The sequence below is a fragment of the Protobothrops mucrosquamatus genome, unplaced genomic scaffold (assembly GCF_001527695.2).
Source record: "Protobothrops mucrosquamatus isolate PMUCROS unplaced genomic scaffold, P.Mucros_1.0 scaffold455, whole genome shotgun sequence".
Lineage (NCBI taxonomy): Eukaryota > Metazoa > Chordata > Lepidosauria > Squamata > Viperidae > Protobothrops > Protobothrops mucrosquamatus.
In genome coordinates this window covers 362,621-379,762 of record NW_015386778.1, presented here as the reverse complement: position 1 = coordinate 379,762, position 17,142 = coordinate 362,621, and the positions used below count along the sequence as shown (strand labels likewise).

Here is a 17,142-nt window from a genome sequence, read left to right as displayed (position 1 = left end):
TAAAGAGCAACCAGAATGGCTTACAAAGATTCATAATAATATCATTCCTGGCCATATGGCTACACTCTTAAAAAACAGCTCATAGAAATAGAAAAGGGAGTGGGATAAAAGAGGGGAGGAAAAGCAAACACAGGAAACTCTTAGTTTCTAAGTTCTTATCGTGGCCAGATGGACAACAAAACAGTGGAAAGAAGAGGAGCCAAAAGATGCTAGATTCTTGGCCAAAACCTATGAAATTCCACAACTGCTGCTTGGTGACAATTGCAGAAGATAAGACAGACTTTGAGGATGCAATGGCCCTAGCTACATGTTGGAAGGAGGCCCTCTCCAGATTATGAATCAGGATTTAAGATACATTTATTATTATATCAAATTATAAAGCCATCCATCTTGCAACTGCAACCCTGGACAGCAAACCTAGGATTAAAAGCCAACAAAAACAATGCTTTTCATTTAAAGCAATAACATTCAATTAAAATACAATCTCAAGAGTTCCTTCTGTACTGCACCATTGACTTTAATAGACAAAAAACTAGAGAGAAAGAATGAGATTGGTGTGAGATAGATATGGGACGACGGGGAAGCTCAAACAAGTTATATTCTGGGATTGGACCTCTCTGCCTCTTAAAAAGGCCCTGAGGGAAGGCAATTCCTAGCAAAGCCGTCATTTTTTGACTCTTAAAAAGGCCTGCGAGAAAGCAATACCATTTATTCCACAATCAATCCATACCTGTCCTGTTTTTCGCCACTATGGGAAGGTCCCTTCCTGATAGACGTTCATGTGCCAGGGGGAGACCTTGACCAGGATCTTCAGCTGAATGGATAAGAGCTGCTTGATCTGGAAAGAAATCATCTGAAAGGCTGCTGCTTCTGTCTCAAGTTTTTTTTGCTGAAGTAAGCATTCTGAAGCATTTGTGTTATCCAGTTTTGTAGTTTTACCATATACCATGTACTTTATTGCACTTTAATTATCTTATTACCCTTTCATACATTGTTTAAACATAATACAAGAAAGATAAGTTAGAAAGTTTAATACTTCCTCTGTCAGAATATTGTTTTTACAATTTTTGTTACCAATCCTTTAGCTGAAGATGCTGTGAATTAAGCATTAGTCCTTTTGTGCTGTAGTAGGCCACAACTATTTATAGACAATTTTGCTTTATATTCCCCATATTAAACAACCACAAGTAAAAAATATTTTCATAAATTACTTGAAATATTTTTTGCAGATATAAAAAGGTTAACAGTTATATATATATATACAAATAACATGTATTTAATAAATTTAAATATAAATATTGGATGTAGATTACATAAGCTTATATAAAAAAAATATCTAGGGCATTTGATTGCCAGATTCATACTGATTCTGCAATAAAGCAATGAGACTGCGGCTATTGAGCAGCATCTGCTGGTGATTACTAGGCACAGTTATTTTGAAATGAGAGCTGAAAAAAAAGAGAGAAATCAAAGTCCCCTTAGAAAACGTATTTTAATAGTGCAACAAGAAATATAATATTTTCTAATATTCTGTATCAGCCTCGTTTCCCCATGTTAAATGTTAATAAAGAACTACTTAAGTCAGGTGATTTGATTCCCATTTGTAGCTAACTTCAAGAACTATTTTGTTGAGAACCTTGTTCAATTATTTTTCAGTGTTAATCCAGGCCTCTGACCCCAGTGGTTACACTTAATTAGCTTAACCTGCCAGGGTTTCATCTGCTCAAATTTAAAGCCATATGGCTCCTGAAGGAAGTTCAGATGACTCCCTTTGCAGTCATAACAACAGAAGAGAAAGTGATCTTTCCATGCCTAACCTAAAAAGCAACTACAAGGAACTGTAGTCACAAAGAAATTCTGTGAATCAGCTCAGCATTGGAGAAATCGGCTAAAATTCATGAAATATATGCAAGAGATGTTCAAACTTCTTTATTTGCGGTCGTATTGAAAAGGTTTCTCAAGAAAGTAAGGAAAAGTTATGGAAAGTTGGTTAAAAAGACGTTAAGAATAATACAACATTGTAAGTAGTCATTAAATATTGCAACTGTCTTGCTGTAGTTTAAAGGAACATTGTTGATGTTTAGAATCAAAGTGCAGGGAATTTTACTATTTTATTTTTGCTAAAGAGGGAGTTGAGCTAATGTTTGTTCCACCTTGTCATCCTTACCATTTGCATGTACTTATTCTTATAATCTTTGATTTCTGTGCACCTGATATTTTCTCATTTCCTTGTGTGGCCCCAATTTTTTGTTTGTGAGGCTCAAATGTTCCTTTATTGACACATATTATGGGCCTAAAATTACCTTAATAACAGTTGCCTCAGGGACTTGATATGGGATCCTTTATTGTTTCTCCAGTGTCAGTCTGTATGAAAAGGCTCTGAGCCACCTGCCTTATGTTTGTTATGGTCTCATCCTGCATCAAAAACCATCTTTATCTTAAGCAGTGTCAAACTGCCGGCCTGCGAGCTGGATGCGTCATGCCGAAACCGCATCCACCCCATTGCCAATGGGAAAAAAGTTGTGATATGTCGCGACACGTCACGTGATGTTGCGAGTTTGACACCCCTGATCTTAAATAATGGCAAATCTTCAACTTTTTATCTAAATATACTCAGTGGAATTTTAAAGTTTATATATAAATTAATATGTTCTCTCCAATTTTATAAATAACTACGTTACAAAGGAAATCATCACAATTCTTTGAAACTCTTCTTGTTTCAGACCCAGTAAGTGTACCAATCGTCATTAATGCTAATTTTGTAGAACTGCTGAAAAGATTAGCAACTTCCCTGATATGTATGGAGGGACCTGCTTATCACAACATTCATGTGGTGTATCTTCACTTGAGACCCCTAGTAGTTGGTCACAATTAGAGCAAAATGGAGGTTGATGCATAGGCTTAGCTGCGGAACCAAGCCAATATGAATGACAACAGAGCTCGTATGTAGGATTTATACCACAGAATATGAGTAGAGCTAAGAATATGTTAGTATCTTTGTGAAAAACTATCATGGGCCTTAGGAAGCATGAGCACCAGATGGGCCCTCCCCCCACTTCCCAGATTTCATACCTGCTTTCAAAAGAAAACATTCTATAAGAGAACACATACTTGAAAAAAAATATCCAGGAAACTAATATTAGCACTGATCTTATTTCTTATGGAATAATCTACCCAAACAGGATTTTAGATAGATGTTGACAATTTTGCTATCCAATTGATATTTTCTCCAGTGCCTATGAATACATTTATCTCATCTTTGTAGTGCTAAAGTACCATTGATGGCCCCAGTGTCTGGCTGGTAGTTTGCAAAACAGTGAGACTAGCTAGAACAGTTCTATTATCCAATAAATCCAAGCACTGTTGCACTGTGGAATACTTACTAGTTGTTTAACCAAATAACTTTATTTATCAAATTACATATGTTTTATAAAATAATTAGCAGAAATCTATGAGGATTACATAAGCAACTGCTATATTTATTAGTAAACAGGGAGCACCAGGACTCCTGGTTGCCTAAGTAATGGATAATTTCAAAATTAAGATATTGCTTCTTTGAAGAATAGAACTTTTGTCCAAGTAAGCAAGCATGGGATTCAACCCTATTCAAGGTCACTTCAGGAAAAAAAATAGAGTTTCACTTTTATTTTCTTCTTCTTCTACCACTTGTGCATCTAGTTAATGTTAAATTATAAGAATTAAAATTGATGGAAGGCTTTGTGTCAAGGAACATGTTTAAATGAATATGAAGTTGTCAGGATTTTTATTAAAATTTTCAAAATGACTGTTCCCAGCGTTCATATTGTGTAGATGAGAAAAAGTGGCTTAAAAAGAAGACACCCTTGCAACCAAGTTAATTTTCAGTTATCGGTTTTCAAGTAATGTCTGTACTTGCATGAATACTGCAACGGTAAAAGCAACCATGATCCACTTTAACTCTAAAGCTTGTCATCATTACAAAATTACAAAGTGCACATTTTAAAATATATTGGTTTACATATTTTATACAGTTCAGTAAAAGGCACTTTAAAGGCTATATAGTTAAGGCACAAATTCTTTAAAAATTATAATGTGTAGTCAATGAATACTATTATACTACAGTATTCGTAACTTAAATGAAAACTGTTTATATCAGAGCTTTGGTGTGCTTTAGATTCTAAGGCAAAAGGAGCTTCTGAGGCTTTAGACCCATGAATGTGGCATTTCTCTGCTTTCCTTAAAGCTCTCCTTGCAACTGAGCAGCTGTTCTCCTCCCTCACTGAGCAGTGGCAGGAAAGCTAGTTGCAGACCCGTGCTAGATTTATGCCCCAATGCACTCTGAAGCTGTCATTTGCCTTCAGATCCAAAGCACAAGAGCCATAGTTCATAGCACGGTGATCTTTGGTACAGAAGGCTGATGTGCATTTCTGTTGGCAAAAGTACATAGTTTAAGTGCAAGCTACTGAAAAAAAAAATAAGTCCATTTGAGTGAATTCTTAATTTGACAGCAACTTATAGTACAGAATGCAGAACTGATTATATATTTTAATACAGTTGCAGCGGTCAGTTTTCAAATGAACACACATTAAGAAAAAGAAAGGAGGTAACAATCCATCTTTCTTCCTCTCAGATTTGTGAAGAATTTCTTCTCCAATTCACATAAAACCGGGGCTGAAACAAAAGAAAGATGTTAGTTTTACAACACTAAAAAAATGTATCTTAAAGCTATCTAAGAGGAGTAAAAGAAAAAAGGAAGAGGTGGTCCATAGCTTGAACATGGTAAGATGGAAATAGAATAGAGCTTCTCAATTCCTATTTTATTTCTATTTTTTCCTGTAGTAGGAACTATGTTTGCACAGACCTAACCAGAACAGCTAACTAAGGGAGGGAGGGGAAACCCGAGGTAAGAAAAGAGATAAGTTATGAAACATCTGGGTATGAAAATTGAGGTCTCCAGGAGCAGAACTATGACATAAAATAGCTCTGAAGGAGTTGTAGATATCATCTGGGAGCCCCTTCTGTGATCTTTGAATCACGAAAGACAGATTTAGAAATGAAGAAGGGAAAGTTATTTCCATCTTCAAAAATGAGGAGAGAACAATCAACTTGATATCAATATAAAGCAAATCTCTGTAGCAGATGATTAAGAAGTCAGTTTGTGAACATTTAGAAGGAACCAGGATGACCAAGTCATGTTAAATTAATCTGATTTCTTTTGGCAGAATGACCAGTTTAGTTGCCCAAGAAGTAATACAAGTAGTCTTTGACTTACGATCACAAATTTACATTGTTAGGACAGTTGTTAAGTGAGTTTTTGTAACCTTTTCGCCACAATCACTGCAGTTGTTAAGGGAATCATGCAATTGTTAAGCAAACCTGGTTCCCCATTGATTTTGTTTGTTAGAAGCCAGCTGGGAAAGTTACACATGGTGATCACATGACCCTGGGACAGTGCAACTGTTATAAATACATGCCAATTGCCAAGTGCCCAAATTCTGATCATGTAATCATAGGGATGCTGCAAACGTTGTAAGTTTAAAAACCGGTCATAAGTCACTTTTTTCAGTGCTGTTGGAACTTAAACAGTCACTAAATGAATGGTTGTAAATTGAGAACTACCTGTAATCTCAGAAAGGATCTAATTTGATTTCTTCTCCATGTCATCTAAGGACTAGCATTGGAAAACATTTTCCTGTTATGATAGTATACTTAAAAAGTAAAAAAAAACTATAATAAAAAATAAACTGGAAGAATTTTTTTTAAAAAAAACATCTTTACTTTTCTGTCCTGGATGTCTTGGTTCTCTCACTTCCTGTAGTTTCACTCTGGACTGTTCTACTCTTGGTTTAAGGCAGAATTATAGGACTAAAAATAATGAATATTGTTCAATGTGCTGAGTTGAGATTTTGACTACCATCGTTGCTGCATTGCATTTCACAATAAACCTTTTTGAATACTACCACAGTTGTTGCATTGCATTTCACAATAAACCTTTAGGATTTTAAAATTTCTACTAATATTTTGAATCATAGCAAGGAAACTATAACTCCTGATGTGAGTTATACCAATAATTTTAGGACTGGATAAACAGCTTCCCCTAAGTATTAAAAATATTCAGCATATGGTTCTGTTTCTGTGACTTACTATCAGGCCCTAACCACTGAAAGCTTTGTGGATTACAGCCAAAGGCTATTGCTGGTATTCCCTGTGATGGTATCTGTCCCTTTCTAACTTCTCTCTTGCTTTCTCGTCATCTACGTTCACAACTTCCTGATCTCTGACATCAAAGCATAGGAGTTCAAGCCGAAAACCTGGATCCCTTAAGGAAAAAAAAAGAAAAACAAGTATTTTCATCTAGGTGCCTAATCATTTTTTTTTTCCTATAAAATTTAAAATCATCATTTTTACCATTGGAATCTCTGAGTGGTTTAAGTTGCTTAAGATGTTGTCCCTTAACAGTTTCCCCTTCCTCCAATCTTTCAAAATGGGCTACTTACTTTTTCCGATCTTTATCTTTTTTAAAACCAGCTGTAGGTGTAGGAGGCAGAGGCCTCCCTTGCAATATATCTGAGGCAGCTTTCCTCTTGTTGAATGCAATAATTTCATCTTCCAGAAGCTTTCTTTTTTCTTCCACTTTCATTCTCTCTTCCTGATGTAGTCGTTTCAAATGTTCAAACTTCATTTGAAGCTGAAATAAATCATAAAAGCATTGTTTTTACCAGAAGTGCTTAGCCTCATCTTAAGTCCATGCTCAATAATTACATTGTAAAATAGGAGGTTTTTAAGATAATTATTTCATGTGTGATTTAAAATACTCTGAATACAGATGTTGCTTTAATTAGCTTACAGTTCAGAATGCAAAAACTGACTTCTATTTAACAAATTACAACCAAGTTGAGCAACTATATATTAGATCAACTTTTGAGGATATCAAATGCCTCTTTTTAATGTGTTGAAAACTGAAGAGGAATTTGTATCAAATATACACTAGTGTTGCATTTTTTTTTCTCCTTTGCCAAGCAGTGAGAAAACCAGGTCACACAATTCCATGCACAGCAATCATTGCACATTTCTTAGATGCCTCCAGCCTCCAACTAATGTTAACTGAACAGGTTCATTGCCCTGCAAGAATTATAAAACTGTGACAAAATTGATTGTTTTTTTTAACAAACAGGATAAAACAGTTTACTAGATCCCCTGGAGAGGAAATTTATGAGGGTAGGAGGGGAGACAATAGAAATGTCTACTTACCAGGGGTAGAGAAGAAGGAGTGGGGATGCAGTGAAAGGGGAAATGGGCGAGCAACACCAAAAGTCATGTGTATGTATTTATTTCATTAAAAGTATCTTATATATAAGAATGTAAAAAGAATGTATGTTAATATCTGATAAATATCACGGTATATGTATGGGGGAGAGTTTGGAAAAATAAAAAATAAATTACAAAAAAAAAAAAGAAATGTCTACCTACCAGTTGGTATTATGGGGGGGGGGAGGAAGGTTGTTGTGATAAAGGCTGTGGACATTTATTCTATTTGGCACGCATTTATCAATATATAATTTTTTCTTACCCCAAGTCAAGAGTTGTGAATTTTAAGACCTTTGTTCCATTTAAACTGTCTGAATTGGAATATTGTTATTATAAATGGGCTAAATATACTTCCTCTTAATCCATTGAAAGGAACAGTAATCTCTAGAAGGATCAGAAACTTTAAACTATATGCCATTTAGAGACCAAGAGGTTACAAAGATTAGTAAGAATGATATCCCTAACCCTTGAGATTTCTAATCAAACAGCACAGAATGCTGCCACTGAGTCTGATCACTACAATTCGAGGTAGGAATTTGTTAATCTAGACCAGTGGTTCTCAACCTGTTGGTCGGGACCCCATTTGGGGTCGATCGACCATTTCACGGGGGTCGCCAAGCAAGGCTGTCCGCCATTTTTTTGTCCGCCATTTTTTCCCCTTTTCAGGCGGGTGCCTTACCTCCCTTGGGCTGGGCCAGCTGGTGGTCGGCCTGCTCCGTCTCTGCCGCTTGCCAGCTACACCTCGGCCGACGCAGGGGGCGGAACCACGCATGCACGGTGCTCCCGGGCAGGGAAAGTTCTCGACTTAGAACCGGTTGGGTAGTCCTCGACTTACGACCGGTTTAGTCCTCGACTTACAACCGGTTTAGTCCTCGACTTACGGCCGGTTTAGTCCTCGACTTACGACCGGTTGGGGTCGCGGCATTAAAAAGGTTGAGAACCACTGATCTAGACTCAGAAACATTTAAGTAGATTTTTTTTCAATTGCCTATCAAAGCCCAGTGGTCAATGGCCATATGTAATTAATCAAATGGGAGTTCAGTGAATCACATCTGAGTATCCCTTGCCTATTTGTAGGCAAATGAGATTGTTATGACCATATCTGTGCGCTTAAGGAATTCTCAGGATGGGATGGGAGAGGAGGGAATGTCATGAGCTGATCTACTATCTGCTTTGAGCTGCTGATCCGAATGGGTTTCATTTGCTGAAGCTCTTTATTTAACAACTTTTGTACTCACAAAAACAACTCCTACAGTACCAGTGGGAACTCAAAATGCTCAAGATGTCTGGAGCAGGCCCACAGGATCCAAGGTCCTGCCCACCCCCAAGAGGAAGAATTGCCTTGGATAAGGAAAGATGAGATTAGGCAACAGCGCCTGTTCAAGAACAGTCTCAGCAGGGAAGAATTCTGACAGTGATCCAGCTGCAGGAGTGCATGTCTAGCTTCCATGTGCACAGCTGGATCTCTGCCAGGTCGTGTCCCCATTCTGCAAGTACAAGTCGGCATCCAGGTTGTCCAGGTACAGTGGCATCACTGACAAAACATGATCTGATAGTTTCCTTTAGACTGTTTTAGGAGAACAAGGCACCCCAAAATTTGAGAATCTGATTAAATCTATTCCAAGTTTCTACAACCACCCAAACTCACCTAAGCAGAGTAAAAATATACTTACTTCTCGCTCTGCTTCTTTTAGCAGTGCTTCTTTCTCTTTGACTCTTTGCACAAACATTTGTCTCATTTCTTCTTGTTTCCGTTCTAATTCTCCAAGAAATTCATGTCTTTTAGCTTCATATGTCTCCTGTAGACTGAGAGTCATAAAATGTAAATAGCTTTCATTATTTAGTGACAGGCAACAATGCTTAAACATTTCAGAATTGTGCTCAACAAAAAAAATCAGAGCACCTCTGAAAAGGTTCCTTCTTGCAGAAAGTTAATGCTCTCTTGGAGATCCCAAAAATGTGGAATAAATGCTTTGGGCTGATACTTATTTTACATTAAAAATAGGACTCCATGGTCAGAATATTCTAATTGTAGAAATCCAAAACATTTTCTTCCAGAGGAAAAGCATCAGTCACAAAAGCAACCAAAGAACACAAACAGATTTCAGCAGCTGTGCATCTGACAGATTGGAAACAAATACAGAATTGCTTACATCAAGGACATTCCATTTTTCAAAACAAAAAATGCAAAATTGTGTGTAATTCAGTTTTCAGTTTGAAGTTATTTTTGCATAAAACATGCTTATTTATTTTGATTGGTTATATATTGTTTTTTCTGCCCTGAGTATTTGAAGATAGTTGTTAAAGGCAGGAGCAAAGAGTATCAGGGAGAAGCAGACTATGTGAATTCTGCAAATATAATAATGAGATAATCATTGGGAATATTCATCTTCAACTGTAAAACTACTTAACTCACTTCCCAGGAACAATTCAAAGTACTGTTGTTATCCTATACATCCTCTTATAAAAATACTGTTACAAGAAGACAACTGTAATACAGAATGTAGTATATGATTCTATGGGTGAAATAACATTTTTGATTAGTAGTAGGCATACATATATGACATGGAGGTCAACTGGCAACATCTAGCTGACTTTGATTGATCTCAACAAATTAAGCAGTGTTGAACCTACTTGCTATATGGATAGGACACTACCACCATAAAATACTATAGCTGTATCCTAGAGTGGTGAATAATTTTTTAAAAAATCCTGGAGGAAAGCAATGGCAAATTCTTTTAGTGTAGTAGCCAAGAAAATTGCAAGAGTCACCAGGCGTAATCATTATGAAGATATCAGGTGACTCAAAGAAGAAATTACCCTATATATACTTGATAATTAATACTAACAAGGCATATTGTAATTAAATATTCAATAATCTATTGCCTCAGTTTCATTTTGAAGTAGAAAATAATAGGTTACAGATATATTCATATACATACAAGTTCAAATGCAACACTATATTTGTTGTATGTGAAATATATGTGACAGAATTTATTTCCACAATAAAAAATTGTCTTGTACAAATAGGATGCAATAAGAAATCTGTTAGGAAGGGATAGGCAGCAACAGTATGATTAAGAATTATTTGCATAATTTGAATATGCTTAGGGCATTCTTAAGCCTTGATCCTAAATTCATTTAGCTTGGACATATGGCCTATGGAGTGAAATGAAATTTAACTCTGCTAAAATAGTGAGATTAATTTAGCGAAAGCTTTAAAAAATATTTGAAATTCCAAAAGGGGTTTGGAACTTTTAGCCACGAAGTTTACTTGATGTAGTAATATGTAATAGCATATAATATACATTACAGGAAATTCTATTTAAAATATAGACATCTAAAGATCATCCAACATATCTGACTACATTAGCTGATTAATATATTTATTAAAATTATAGTTTCATGTAAAAACTCTAAAAAGATTCCTTTGTGTATTCATTTTCTTTTTATCGTCTGGCTTATTCTTCTCTTCTTTATTTGCCTATTAAGAATTTCTTCTTAATTTTAAAAACATTTCTAAACTTCCTCAATGACTGTTAAAAACATGCTTCCTTTCTGATATATTGCCATTATGATGGCCTCTTAAATGCTCTTTCAATAAAGTCATGTTTCAGTAACGATGTTGTTGCAAAGTAGACAAGCAAAAGTAAGCTATTTGAAAACTGGTTTCTATCTCATTTTATATGTCCATAATTTTACTAAATAAATCAGATTAGTCGCCTGAAGTAGTCACACCTATTAGAAGATCTTTAGATATTTATATTTTAAATAAAATATAATTTTCTCTAATGTATAACAGCAGCATCTGGAGTTTCTCCTAACTTTCCACCCTTGGAATCTATTAAAGAGCAAAGGTGCTGTTTTCATCATTAAATTTCAAGGGTTTCATTTACAGCATGACTAATTCAGTTGAGATATGAGCACAGTTTAACTGCAGGTTTTTTTTACTTCACTGGGCAACATTCTTATTGAAAGTGTAGTGACTATATCTGACAACCTTTTTCCTTTCCTCCTTGTATGCTGGATTATAGAATCATATCTCATTTCTTTACTATCCATACATCTTGCATGAAAGGTTATATAAATTAAACAAGCTGATAGTAGAACTGCACTCATTTTTTTCTGGTCTTCCTGAAAGAATGTCAAAAACAATTTGGCCTTCTTCATAAGGAATTTGATTAGAGGTTACAGAGTGGGTGGGTTAATGTTATGCTCTGGCAGGTTTAATTTGAAAAAAAAAACCCTGTTTAAGCTTCTAGAGAAAGTTTGCTGAATTAAAAGTTGCAAATGTGCCTAAAATGGAGGTAAAATAAAACCAAAGTAATACCATTGTTGAAAAAAAAAGTCTTATTAGCTGTAGTATGGAAGTACCGCTATGTATCTGTATAACCTGGAAGGATAGCTTCTTTTCAATTATAGCCAATAAATAAACGATCACATCAATTTAGGGACAACATAAGTATAAACTTCCTAAACTCTATGTTAAAACAATTCTTTTTCAGAGTTAGGATAATCTAACTATTCATTTCTCCACTGTTAATGTTTTATCCTCACCAACCATGTTTTATTTCAGTACAGGAGCTGAAATCTTATGGCTGCAAGCATCTTGGAAATCTTTACTGAATACCAAGAAGACAGAAAAAAATGGGTATTTAAGAACAAAGGAAATTTTCTTTCGTTAACACACTCTATTTGTCAATCCAGTATAGATCTTGGTGTTCCAAAAACAAGTAGCTTTCTGTGTTCTTGGACAGAAGAAAGTGTTTCTCTTCACTTACTATTGAGTCTTTTGAATTGGGAACTTATTGATCCACTATTACATTATGGTTTCTGTGTTATATTTAAAGGCTGCTGAGTTTGTTGGATATAAGTTAATTCATTATAAAGCTTAGAATCAATATAGCTATAAGGCATTGTCAGTTCATGTAAGATTGTGCTATCACTTTCTATAAAGATAAAAAAACCAGCAATATATTAAAACAGCAATATATCTAAAACCATGTTTTAATCATTCTATACTACAAAACAATATACCTTTCTCTATAACTGGTCTTCTTGCTATCTGGTACCCTAAAAAGAAAGGTATACAGGTTCATCAAGGCATGTTATTGTCCAAATAACCTTTTCAAACCCTATACAAGTTTATTCAAAAGTTAGCTTTACTGAGTTTAAAGAAAATTGTTTCAAGAGAGTGGATGTGAGACTGTAATCTAATTTACATTATTTTTACAAAAGAATATTGAGCATTTGGTGCCATAAAAGCTGTAGCATTGTTCCAAAAGTTAAATTAATTCAATTTTCCTACAAAAATATAACTCGCTTTTATAATATTTAAGTTTCTGTTTAACACTTAACAAAATATATTAATAAAGACCCAACCAATATAGTTTGTAGCTATTTTAACCTGCTCAGCAAAACCAAAGAGCTTTGTGGCACTTTGAAAGGTTTCATGGATTATTTATTATTCTGGGAGGAAAAAAAACTGGTACCTGCATTTGTAGAGATTATAGGGTGGTCTGAACACGAGGGCAATTGGGAAATAAACCTCTGTTTGGTTATCAATGACAAACACTCGCAGATTCAGAACTTTTATTATACACATTAGAAAACTACAACATTACATTACTTTTTGACATAATTGCGGCACTTGTCATAACATCTTACAAAGTTTGAAATTCCTTAGTAGTAGTCGCTTGCCGCCAAATCTGGGCTATGGGGGGGGTTGATCAAAAACATTCCAAAGGAACTGCTTCAAAGGTTCTTGGGTGTGTCTAGTAGTGTGCGGGCGAGCATTATCATGAACCAACACCACACCGGAAGTCAGCATACCCCGATGCTTGTTATGGATGGCTCGTCTGAGTTTTCGTAACATTTCACAGTAGACTTCTGAACTGACGGTCAAAACAAGCTCCATGAACTTCACTAGCAGTACTCCTTTGGCATCTTCATATTTGGCGGGATTCTCTATGGCACCACTTCCGGTGTGGTGTTGGTTCACAATAATGCTCGCCCACACACTGCCCAACACATCCAAGTACTTTTGAAGCAATTCTGTTGGTGTGTTTTTAATCATCCCTCCGTAGCCCAGATTTGGTGCCGAGCGACTACTACTAAGGAATTTCAAACCTTGTAAGATGTTATGACAAGTACCGCAATTATGTCAAAAAGTAATGTAATGTTGTAGTTTTCTAATGTGTATAATAAAAGTTCTGTATCTGTGAGTGTCTGTCATTGATAACCAAACGGAGATTTATTTCCCAATTGCCCTCATAAATTTGGAGAGGGCTGAACTAAAAAGGACTGACATAAGAAACATTCAGAATCTTTTCATGTCAGGAACAAAGAGGGTAAAACTCACGGCAAAAGAACTTGAGTTTCAAAACTGGAACCTTAGATAACATCTTGCCCCTTTATCAGTAGGAATGAATGCCTGATTTTCACCACAAATTGCCCTGAGTAGGCACTAACCCTCCATTAAGTACTGGAGTTTGATATGCAAATTTCAAACTGGACACTACTTTGTACTGAAACCAAACGAAGAAACAACTGGCAAATTTAGTCTCAATTTGTAGCCAACACACTGTCTAGTACTCATCATACTGATACTTAACATATTGCAAGCATTAAAAAGTAAATACAAAAAGGCTTCATAGCTACCTAAAAATGAGTTTTTCTTGGAAAGAAATTCTATAAAGGGGCTTGGATCTCTATTTGCCCATCAGCAGGATAATTCTTGTACCAGTGAACAGAACCTAGGCAAATTTGGTATAACGAGAGATGCCAAAAAAAGAAAGAAAGAAAGAAAAAGATCACAGGATCACTAAGGACAGGAAGGGAGGAAAAAAAAAAACAGGAAGAACTACCCAAATGCACCCCTAAGGGCAGCAGCTCAGAATGCTGCCAACTGCTGCATTCTCAGCCCCCTCCCTGCCAGTCAGTTTTTATTAAGAGGCTGGAAAAAAAATTCACAATGCCTTCCCTACCTAGAAATACTTCTGCATGTAATCCCTATTTACTTTGAGGGCTATTCAGGAAAAAAAGTGTAGGCTATTTTTCAGTACACCTGTGGTATTAATGGAACTTGTAAAGTAATACCTATATTTCTCCTTCAGTGGAAACTGAAGGCGTCATGCAACTTTCATGCATTAAATATATGTGATTATTACACACTACAAAAATGCAGCCTACAGGGCTGATTTTGATTATTTTTTCCAACATATTTATAGTACTTCTGTTCTATATATGACATACAAGCCCATCACACTATTTCCTTTTTTCCCACATAAGCATAGAAAGGGTAGGAAATACTAAGCAACAAGTAATAATAACAGGCAAGAGATAAAAGTCAAGGAAATGTTACTACACCTAATTTATTTAAATTAATTTATGCTTAGCAAAAGACCCCCATAGCACCTAGTAGCATCTGCACATCTAAGAATTACTCTATTCTTCTCATTTTTACAAAATACTCTACCAACTAATATGTCTACTTGCTCACTATTCAAGTATAATTTGCAATCATTCACTCCATTTCCCTTGTCAAACACAACTACCTTAGCCTTTTGATGCATTAATTTTCAGGCCATCTTCCTCACTAGATCATATAATCTTTCTATGTTCCCTGCAAATAATTCATATTCTCAGCCAATAACACAGCATTATCTGCATACAAAAGTGCATATAGATTTACATTCAACACCTCTACTGTCACTTACATTGATCCATAAAAGCATTAAACAACCAAAGGGAAGTCATATATCCATTTCTTACCCCTTGCTCAGTGCTGGACCATCTGAGTAAGAATTCCATTTATTCTCACACATGCTTTATTCCTGTCATATGCTACTCTTATCACATTCAACAAACTTTAATTGCCTATTTATGCAAACATTGCATAGTTTATCATATACTTGCTCTAAATCAACAAACGGGCAATGAATATGCATATGAATAAGGATCNCATTTCTTACCCCTTGCTCAGTGCTGGACCATCTGAGTAAGAATTCCATTTATTCTCACACATGCTTTATTCCTGTCATATGCTACTCTTATCACATTCAACAAACTTTAATTGCCTATTTATGCAAACATTGCATAGTTTATCATATACTTGCTCTAAATCAACAAACGGGCAATGAATATGCATATGAATAAGGATCTCATCAGATTTTATTTCAGGGAATAGTTGCTTGTTAAATGAGTTGGAAAGGGGAAATGAATGTATACATTGGGACTGAATATAGCTTGAAGAAGTTAGAAAAATTAAAATAGTGGTACAACAGTGATGATTGACTAGCTAAAATGAATGATCAGTGATGGTGAAGGGTGAGTTATAGATTAGAAGACAATGGACAGCGAAAGTGAAGAAGTGATTGACTACCTGGTAGAAAGAGTCTGCTACTACAGTAATTGCTATCTTTATCTTCTACCTGTACAATCAGTCCTCAACTTACGACCACAATTGAGCCCAAAATTTATATTGCTAAGTGAGACACTTGTTAAGTGAATTTTGTCCCATGTTATGACTTTTCTTGCCAGAGTTGTTAAGTGAATCACTGCAGTTGTTGAGTTAGTAACACAATTGTTAAGCGAATCTGGCTTCCCCATTGACTTTGCTTGTCAGAAAGTCGCAAAAGGTGACCACATGACCCTGGGACACTGCAACGGTCATAAATATGAGTTAGTTGCCAAGCATCTGAATTTTGATCACAGGACCATAGGGATGTTGCTACGGTCTAAGTCTGAAAAATGGCCATAGGTCACTTTTTTCAGTGCTGTTTTAACTTTGAACGGTCACTAAATGAACTATTGTAAGTCAAGGACTACCTGTACGTAGTTATAGCACATAATAAATAAATGTACTACTACCATTGTGAGTTACTGCAAGGAAAGCCTCAAGCCTGGAAATGATGGCTAGGGGTGGATTGCTCTATCAGCATGCCTTTACCCCTGGGACCATTGGAGGAAACTGGTTGCTACCATCATTACGAACTGAGCAGTCAGAAGAAAAACAATGGCAGAAGCAATGGCCAGGCATTGGAGTTTAGTGGCTAGATTCTGACTCTCAGCAATATGCTGGTAATTTTATCAGTCTGATAGTTCAATAATAATTCATAAAACATCTAATTAAGAAATTATTTTCTACTGGATTGCCCACCAATAACTGAGATGTTATTTTAGCACGATAATATCTTGAAAAGGTCTATCTTGATTTCAGATACACCCATCACCAGCAATGGGAAAATTCCAGACTGCTAAAATTAATACCAGAGATTTCCAGTAACTGCTTCAGCTTGTTCAGATTCTGAAGATTATCAGCAGAATAGCTTCTGTTTTAGGTATTAGTAGCAGAAAAACAGTGAAAGGGGAATATAGTTAGTCCTTGCTTAACGACTAGTCATTTTACAACCGGTCAAAGTTACAATGGTCGCGGAACCCCAGAATCTTTATCATATTCCTTCTTTTTTCTCTTTTCCTTTTTGTTGCACTTCTTTCTTGGTATTTTTTTCTTTCTCTTAGTTTGTATTCATTTACACCATTGTAATTAAAATCCTTAAAAATATATGCAAAAAGGAAGAATGCATAAATGACATATCACAAACATGAATAATATCGCTTCAAAATTATGAAATGTTTTAGTTTGCAAGACCGCCTCCTACCAAACACCTCCCTTCAACCAGTCCGCTCCCACAGAGAGGGCCTCCTCAGGGTGCCATCGGCCAGACAATGCCGGCTGGCGACCCCCAGGGGGAGAGCCTTCTCTGTGGCAGCTCCTGCCCTCTGGAATGACCTACCCCCCGACCTACGTACAGTTGCGGACCTGCGCCTTTTTCACCGAGCCCTGAAGGCCCA

At 36.0% G+C, this 17,142-nt stretch overlaps 1 protein-coding gene across 1 annotated transcript in view; it reads right to left on the bottom strand.

Annotated features, from left to right (window-relative positions):
- Positions 1-3,458: 3,458 nt before the first annotated feature.
- Positions 3,459-17,142, bottom strand: part of LOC107287921 (septin-10) — a gene marked incomplete in the record, with an annotated part of 50,475 nt that continues 36,791 nt past the window's right edge. The window contains 5 exon segments of the mRNA XM_015816481.2: positions 3,459-4,650; positions 6,477-6,667; positions 8,961-9,093; positions 12,325-12,360; positions 12,780-12,876. Coding sequence (XP_015671967.2) covers positions 4,635-4,650; positions 6,477-6,667; positions 8,961-9,093; positions 12,325-12,360; positions 12,780-12,876 — 473 coding nt within the window.